At 47.7% G+C, this 8,821-nt stretch overlaps 1 protein-coding gene across 2 annotated transcripts; it reads right to left on the reverse strand.

Annotated features, from left to right (window-relative positions):
* Window positions 1–1,556: 1,556 nt before the first annotated feature.
* On the reverse strand, window positions 1,557–8,374 carry net1 (neuroepithelial cell transforming 1). Of its 2 annotated transcripts, XM_086146815.1 has the most exons (9): window positions 8,065–8,374; window positions 5,354–5,461; window positions 5,076–5,240; window positions 4,546–4,608; window positions 4,181–4,354; window positions 3,806–4,063; window positions 3,547–3,717; window positions 3,270–3,456; window positions 1,557–3,169 (listed from the first exon to the last, which is right to left on the reverse strand). In XM_086146815.1, exons 1-9 carry the CDS (start codon window positions 8,155–8,157, stop codon window positions 2,739–2,741), a joined length of 1,650 nt encoding a protein of 549 aa, XP_086002941.1. In that variant the 5' UTR covers window positions 8,158–8,374; the 3' UTR covers window positions 1,557–2,738. The 2 variants fall into 2 exon arrangements, with proteins under 2 accessions (XP_086002941.1, XP_086002940.1); XM_086146814.1 differs by having other exon boundaries at window positions 3,270–3,717.
* Window positions 8,375–8,821: the final 447 nt, after the last annotated feature.

An 8,821-nucleotide genomic window follows, 5' to 3' on the forward strand; every position in this document is an offset into this window, starting at 1 on the left:
GATGTCAGAACGGGGCTGAAATGAGACCGAGCGAGTTTGACGACTTCTGGAGGTCGGCCATAATAGTATTTCAGTCCGTTTACCTGGCCCGCTCGAGCAGCTCGCCTCTCGGCTTTCATCGGCGGCCGCCTGTGAACCGACAACAACGGCACTTTTTGTTCGACTCCCATTAAAAGTAAATGCGCGACCGTGTGGGGAGCGTGAGCCAAAGTCGGGAGAATGCTCTCAGACGCAAGGCCATTACTTAATGCAATACAAAGGGAACCTTGAAGGAGGCTGGAAACTGGAAAGCCTCGCTCTGGGGCGCCGATGTAGCCCAGTGCTTCGCCGCATCATCACTTCGGATCGGTATGAATTGTTCTCTGATCTCTGGAAGAGCTAGCTTGTTAAAACGATGCAGGTTCTAGCTGTGTCGGACGGTGCCTGCGCACACACACACACACACACACTCACGTGCCATTGGGACAGGGAGAGGTCTTTCCTCTAATCAAGACTCCGTCAACAACCAAAACCAAGCCTAAGGATGTCACAGTGTGAAAACGGCTTATCCAGCCTGCTACCTTGGCTGCAAACATTTTCCTTGGCAGCGAGATCCAAGTGACTGTTTTGACTAGAGCCGCTGGGTCATAAATCTGTCATATGTCCTTTGTTTTCCTCGTGGCCTCCCTCTGAGAGTCACGCGAGTCGATTGACATAGAATGAGAGCATAAAAGCGAGTGCATTTCGAAGCTTCTTTGAGGAACTGTTGTGAGATGAAACAACTGGAGAGTGAAGAATCACTGACACGCTTTGAAGAAGCTGAGGACGGAGCGCACTGAGTTTACTGCCGCAAATTTATAAAACTTGGATATTTGGCTGGCTTATAAAACATTCGTTAGAATTCTCCAGATGTCAGAAGGTGCATATGATCGGGAATAAGAGTAGCCGTTATTTGATCTTTGGAGTTTCGATCACAGGGCCACATAAAGCCAAACAAATATCCACTCTCACTCACATATATAGACATGCAACCATTCACACATTATATAGAGACATAACCATTCAGGCAATCATTCACCTTATACAGACATGCAACCATTCAACCTCTCGTTCACACAGAAACTGTCACGCCACAAAGGTTGGCATCGAATAGTCTTACAATAGTGTGTTTAGAGCCAAAACCAAATTCACATACACCTGGTGAGAATAATTCACAAATTGTGCATCCAAAACATCGGTGCTGAAGGTGAGGCTGTTCAATGACAGTAGGTTGAGCAGCTTATTGATACTGAGAAATTCCCAATATTATCGACGGTCTGATGGGAGTTCATGGAGAACACGATGACATCCACAGCGCCGGAGAAAAACGTACTTATTTAGACCTTGAGTCTAGATAAGACTCAACCAGACATACCACATATCTGGTATTTTATCATTTTCGATATTCATCTCTGTAATTTTGGTTAAAACTGGCTAGAATCGATTTATTCGCCAAACTGAAAATATTATTCAGTTTTGGTCTGAAAGAATTCTTAAATGTCTCTCCAGATTAGTAATAAAGACATGAAGCCAAAAGTTCAGATGCAAATCTTACACAGGTCTTTAATGTTCTTTTAATTACATACATTTCGTGGCAAGAAGCCTTTTCCCTTCTTTCACATTTACATCCAGAAACCCTCTTTCTACTTTTCCTTCCCCAACATACTTTCACCAACTTTTAACCCATTCTTGGTTTGAACCACCTGTGACAAACCTTTCACAACTTAAATAGAAAGTTGGCAGTCAAACATCTTCTTCATTGAATGTCTTCTTCAGTTCTCTCTCCTCTTTTTCTCTTCTACCTCAAAACAACAATCCACAGTCCTTTACAGGTTTTTGCAAAAAACCTCTCTGCTTCCAACATTAGCTCCATGCAAGATGCTACACCCAAAGTGAGGTTTCACGGTGATGATGAAACCCTAATGGCTCAGATCAAAATTTGGTTTCAAAATCTCAAACTCCCTCGTTTCTTCTACAGTTTTGACATCTGATCTCTCCGGCGTAAAGATCTAAGATCTCTGCTGCGATTTGATTCAAATTAATGCCTCTGAATGCAAAAATACAAGGTAGTGGCCAGCTCCTAACTGTCAGCTTTGAAGGAATGTATAATAAAATAAGACTTATTTGGTGCATTGGATCATTTTCCACCGAAGAGTTTTTGACGTTTTTGTCTAACATCTTAATTTCTTTGTTTTTTTTTTTGTGGGGGCTCACTTTGCTTTCTCTTGGATTCACGCGCTGATAATTGTGTATGTCCACTGAAAAGCTAAAACAGTGCTGTATTATTATACCTTAAAAAAAATACAATAAGATTTAGAATATAAAAATGTAAAACTTTCATAACCTCCCCTCCCTTAAAATGTCTAGAATAATGCTTAAATATCAAATCAATAGTAAACAGGATTGGATGCGCCAACTCCCGTCTTCAAGACATCGTTACACACCAGACGCACACAGACGCTGCCCGTGTGTGTGTGTTTGTTTGTTTGCTGCCTGCTTCCCACGTGGGAGCAGTGCAAGTCGTCCAGAATACTGCGTCTGGGGGGGATGTACTCTACCGGAGGGGTGAGGTAAACAGCTGCCGAGCGGGACAGTAACACAGAACACTGTTGTAATGATACGCGCACACACACAGACAGACACGCATAAATACAAGTCCCACACTTTTCTGTGCCGTCTTATATACACATAGAAGTCCGAACAAGAGTCTATGTTCTCCTTCAAACCATCGTCTCTTTCCTCTTCCCTAAAGAACATAGGGTCTTTTTGTCCTTCTTGCTCTTTTGCGTTGCGGAAGAGGAGAGTGACGACGTGGACGACGTGGAGGACAGAGAACAGGGGGATGTTGAGGCGGGGCTGGAGCTGGTGTCGCTGCATGGCGAGGCGGGGGCGGACTGCGACGTAGGCTGCGGGCAGTTCTCGTCTGTCTCCTCCATGTGGACGATAGCGGAGGCGGATGAAGGGCGCCGTTTGGAGCGGGCGTCCGCGGCCGACGGGCTGGGCGTGGTCGGCTCGCCGTGCGGCCTGTGGACGGAGATGGCGGTGCGGAGGCAGTTGAGCCACTGCTGCTTGTGGAAGATGTCGTTGACCTGCAGCGTGTGGGACTGCGCTTGACCTGGATCTTGGGAACGGACACGGAAGATGTTCTTGGCTGCAACGCAAACAGAAAAAAACAGAATTAGATCAAACTCGCCACAAAACAAAAAACCTGCTGGAGGCTGCTAAATCCTGGCAGCGAGAAAGACCGTTACCTTTATCAGCGTTGCTGAAGGCTCCTCTGAAAGAGCCGCCCATTCTGACATCTCCATCTTGGAGGTCATCCAGGATCAGGTCCTGCACAGGGATTGGCTGCCGGTAGACCTGGTAACACTGGCGCTCGTTTCGGGTGACAGAGCGAGTCAGGACTAGCACCTCGGTGAACAGGAACACGTGCAGCTTCTGAGAGGAGACAGGAGGAACAGTATTAAGACTCAGGTCGGTAAAGTGTATGGTTGGAAGGTGGCGGTTGGGGGCTGCCGAGTTGCTCACCGTGCCGCTCTTGTTGCGAAGCTCTCCGTGACACACCAGGCTCTTGCACTGCTCGATGCGAGGGTCCTTCTGCCTGTCGTCCAGGTACTCCAGCTTGTCTATGTAGTACTGGCACTCGGACTCTCCCTTCTTCATGTTGATGTCTGACAGGACCCCCTGGATGATGGTTATCTGTGCAAACAGGAAAACCTCATTAGTTAACTAGCCGGGTCAAGATAGCTAATCGGAAGATAAAGCTGCTTCCCGAATGTGTCCTTACAGCTTTTTCCAGGCTGGCGGTGTCCGGGTGTTCGGCCGGCGTGTGTCTCAGTATCTCTTTCAGCAGGAGAGGGTACTTGACCAAGCGGGAGCGTGGGATGTCCAGGAAGCTCCACAGGTCCAGCTTCCGGCTGAAAGGAGACTCCAGGCAGCGTTGCAGGAAGTCCTGCACCCGCCGGTCTTGCTTCTTCTGGTCCAGCAGGGCCTTGGCAGCCAGCTGGTTGCTGCAGTACTCCTTGTAGGCATTCAGCCTGGGGAGCTGCAGGGGGGAGAGAGAAGCACACCATCAATATTTCAGACTTCATTTTCTTTGCAGGTTTCAACAGAATGTAAAAAAAAAAGGAAAAAGAGAAAAAAATTTGGTGTCTCAACTTACCCAACTGACAAAAATCTGGCCTATCTGCCCCACAGTCCCATCTGCTGCCGTGGCTTTGGACAGCTGGGCTAGCAGGTCTTCGTGCAGAGGGATGTAGGCATCCAGGCTCCCGAAGATGTGAGATAGCTCCTCCTCCGACATGATGGAGAGCTTCAGCATAGGGTCATGGTAGGCCTGTGGGTGTAGAGGAGCCAAAGTCAAATAACAACATCCCAGCTTCCCAAGAGGGGAGGATTCTAAGAATAGCTTAGTGCGGAGCTTTAGATGTTCAAGAAGAATCTTTTCTTTTCTTTTTATAGACCCTGCAGTGTTTTTAAAAGCCAGACAGGCTATAATTTAATATTTTTGGCTTCGTAAATACAAACCTTGCGTGCAAGCTGGAGGTCCTCGATCAGGTCTTGCTCTCCACGAGACAGCTCGAATATGGCCTGGGGAAGAGAGGTGGCACAGGGAGACACTTTTTGAGCGAAACAGAAGAATAAGTGAGTTATGGCATTATTACTCCGCGGAGCTTCACTGGTGCCAAGTGACTGTCAACACTGAAATGTTCACTGCTGTCGTCTCGCTCTGCTAGCTGTCTGTGTGGTGAACACTACAAGCTTTATGGCCTTTGACAGTTGGCTAACATGTCTGACGTAAGCGCAGAGGTAGGGCAGGGGAGCAGTGGCCTGTTGGCTTGTCAGGTGCATGTGAGCTGACACAGTCTGGGAGTGGAGCCCTGAATGGCTCCTATTCCAATTCTGACTGTTGGACAGAAATTCTGCAGAGACATGTGGAACTAGTCTGGAAGGTTCAACTGTCTGGATTTTTGAACACGCGCACTCTTATTTTTCACCCCATGTCTGCACTTGTACTTTTTTAATCTGTATTTCCATGCATCAGCGCTTCTTCTCACCTCCTGCCGCTTGATTTCTTTAGTGGACAGGGTGCCCTTCTGGTGTACATCTAGCGTCTCTGACCACAGTGTGCTGTTCCTCCTTTTAGGCGGTGTGGGGGCCGCCGCCTTGCTGCAAGGCTTCTGGGGCACGCCCGGCGTCTTGCCTTCACTCCGGAAGGAGGCCTGCAAATGCAAAACAGGAAATCCATGATGCCGGGTATGTTGTGATCTTTAGTTTAGTAAAAATATGGGTTGCTCCTTCAACAAAGACCATCCGTCACCGAGCGGGGTCTCACCTGGATGGTTTGGCCGAAACGCCGGACGGCCCCATTCTTCACCGGAGAGATGAGGTTGGCTAGCGACGTCACCCTGCCGAGAGACCGGACACGCTTGTTGCTGGGTTCCTATAAAGGGAGAGGAGAAACAAAATAGGGAGGTCAGTTTGGGGAATTCTATCATCTCACTTAAAAAAAAGAGTCAGTACCACAACTTTGACAATCTGGATTTCCTTGTGCTACAACACTGCAAGAAATACTTCCTCTTCAGTCACCACATTCCTAGCTTTGGGGCTGAAGTAGCTAGATATGAACTCCAGGCTACCAGACCGACCGGCGGGGCAGAAGACAGGGGGGAGTACTGCGGAGGCCGGATCGGAGCGGGGAGGAGTGGTCAGCTCCAACAGCTGTTGGCTTCATCATGTGAAGAGTGTTGAGCTAGCACACTGAGCACAAAGACCCTCTCTGACTGCTGGTGTGAAGGGAAAGGGGCCCGGAGGAATGCCAAGAAGGCACGGGACCCCACTCTCAGCTGTTGGAGGCCCCTCCCTGTCCATGCTCTCTTGCTATCTGACCTGACAACAGGGACTGGAGAGTGTCCCATCACTCAGACAGTGTGAGATTCATGCTTCCTGTCCCGTCCAGATAAGCCGATTGCTTGACTTGGGACGGAGCGCCGGGTAGCTCCGTCCGACGTGCTATTACTGTAACTTGTAAACACACGACGACTCTCTCCTGTGTTTACACAGAGGAGCTTCTCTGGCTAGGCGGGGGGACTGCTGTGTTTATAGCTACAAGTCAACACAGGCTCTTTCGCAGGCTTCGCGTGAGAGCAGCACCACACCTGGGCCAGGTATCCCCACCCCCACCTTTCCCCCTTCTCCCCTCCCCCATTCCCCGCAGGCTGGGAGAAAGGAGAGCTTGGCTTCATCCCAAGAAAAACAACAAATAGCAACCATCAAAGACCTCCAGATCCAAGGTAATGACTTCAGCCGCTTCTAAGATGTTGGCGGACTAGACTGCCTAAATTTTTTCACCTCATGCAGAGTGTCTAGCTCTTTAATAAACTTGCACTGATGCGGGGCAACTATCTGAAACGGAGCTCTGCTCTGGATGTACTTTCTCCTGACTCAGGCTCAAGTGGATTCTGCCTAGGCTCAGCAAATGTGGAAAACAGAGCAGCCTTTTCAGATGGCAGGTCCTGCAGACACAGCTGCGAAACAGATCCCCCCTCCTTGTCTGGTGCGGTCCCTGTGGCCGAGTCATGTCAGCCATGGTCTGGGTTTCAGATGTTGGACCAGAACATCCAGACAGCCGTGGCAAGCCCTCTAGTGGCATGGCCAGCAAAGAGGCGCCACATGTTGGCTACCCAGACTGTGGTTTAGTTACTAGCATAAGACTACTGGACTGGGGGGGGGGGTTAAATCTGCGACCTGTTATTATCTGCACACAATGGAAACAAAGTAAAGGTTGAGGGGAGCGGGAGGTTTCCAAAGTCAATATTGGACAAGCGTGCCCTTCCTGTCCGATGGGGGCATACTCAACAATGACAAAAGGCCATTCTTTGTGTATCAGCTGTAAAGTCACACAATACAGACAAAGTTCTGTTCCCGGTAATTTGACCCTGGAACTACTGGATTGCGCAGGTCAAGCTCACAGGTCTGACTAGACTAATTGATTTGGCCAAAAAAAAACAAAAAAAAAAAAACACAAGCCACTAGATCAACTCCTCACACCTCTAATACACAAGCCATGATGCTCCCGCAGCGTTTTTTATGACCTGAAATTTCAGGGCTTTTAAGGGGAAGCTCTGTTCCTGCGCTTTTGCTTTGATGACACAGAGTTTTTTCATGGAGCTGAACTACAGATGTTTCTCCCTGTGTTCACAGCAAAGCTCAAGGTGGTGGGAGCTGAAGACATAACAATCAGACCGCGAATTAAAGAGCTGAGGGAGTCGAAAACACAGAGAAAAAAAGAAACTCTCGAGGTTTTTTTTTTTTGTCAAATCTTCTGTGGAGATGACTCGCTCTGTTAATGCTCCCCAGACTTCTCCTTTGCTGGGTGGTTTACTATCAACCAAAGACTATATTCTGGTCATTTCTTCTAAGAGGGAACTGCTGCGTTGAACTGCAAAAGGGGAAGCGATGACTACTATGTTACAAGAAACCCACCTGGCTTTTGACACCCGTGTCATGAAAACGTGTTGCAGATAGAGGAATGCTCTCGGGTCACTAATCTCGTTTAACCTCTTCAGCCTCAAAAGTCAAGGGTCAAAAAGCAGAGTATTTGCAGTGGAGGAAGAGCTGATGGGATGCAGGTTTGCTGAGTGCCCCCCTCCCCCCGCCCGCTAATTCATTGTTTAAGGCGCTCATTGTAGAAACAGATACTGATCCCTCAGTATCTCATCAAGGCTGAGCTGGCTGCTGAGATACATGTTGAGGGGCAGACGGGGAGGAATATACAACACTGACAGGCACCAGTTCATGGGCTGATACTACATGAGTAGGGCGTTACACAATTATTAACTTCTCAAACTCCAGGTGCTGAGGCACAGAGGTCAGAGTCCCACGGGCGTGAAGCAAGACAAAAAAGACACAAACACTCAAAGTGAGATAGCGGCAGGGATAGGCAGCCTGCTATCATACACATGACACAGCTGTGCTGGCATTTTGGTCAAACATTCACAGAGAATAGCTTAACAAAAGCAGTCGTGTCAACCAAAAGCATCTCACCTCGGATTCCTTGCTCGCTTGGTTCTGGTAGTCTATGACCTGCAGAGTCCGTTTGATTGGCACCAGGCTACCCAGTTCATCGTAAGCCACCATAGCTTTCAGCAAAAACACAGTATCCTTTTTTTTTTTTTTTTAGTCCTTACGATTAAAAATCCAGGTAATCCACATCAGAGAAATGAAAAGTTAATCAAATCAAGAGTCTTGGGAATGTAAAAAGAAAACAAAAATGCACGCGTTCCTCGCTTTCTTCTTTCTGATTGGACACAGCTTTCTTTGACGCTACTGTGACACTCAGACTAAACTTTGTTCTGAAGCTGGCTGCTGGAGGAAGGTTTATATACTGTAGAGCGACTAAGGGAGGAGCAATAACCCCCCCCAACCCAACCCTCGCTGCAGAGAAAGCGGGACATGGTTTACTTGGAAATTAAGTTCCCGCTTGCCAGTACTGTTTAGACATCAGTACGTTGTAAAAACAGTAGTGAGAATTCTATGAGTCAAAAGTTTACTGTTCAAACCAAGGCTGTACATAGATATGTCATGAAGATAGACACAGCTTTCTCTCCGGAGCTGGGTTCAAGCCTACCTGACCAGAATTTCTTCTTTTTTGGGGTAACAATGACATATATTACTTGGTATGAACTATACCACTAATTAAGCTTAAACAATTATTTTCTCCATTAAAGAAAGCAAAAATACAATTGACACAAAATATTTTGTTCTTTCACAAAAAGGTCCCACATGGATATTTTGGGGAAAA

The sequence above is a fragment of the Fistularia commersonii genome, chromosome 5 (genome assembly GCF_037954325.1).
Source record: "Fistularia commersonii isolate RoL2024-O1a breed Wild chromosome 5, RoL_Fcom_v1.0, whole genome shotgun sequence".
Classification (NCBI taxonomy): domain Eukaryota; kingdom Metazoa; phylum Chordata; class Actinopteri; order Syngnathiformes; family Fistulariidae; genus Fistularia; species Fistularia commersonii.

Bases quoted from the DNA above. Each gene is read 5' to 3' on its own strand.
- net1 (XM_086146814.1), bottom strand. From the start codon at position 8,157: ATGGTGGCTTACGATGAACTGGGTAGCCTGGTGCCAATCAAACGGACT. The intron at 5,462-8,064 runs GTGAGATGCTTT...CTCCCTTTATAG, and splicing joins AAGCGAGCAAGGAATCCGAG to GAACCCAGCAACAAGCGTGT. The intron at 3,718-3,805 runs GTAAGGACACAT...CTGTTTGCACAG, and splicing joins CCGCCAGCCTGGAAAAAGCT to ATAACCATCATCCAGGGGGT.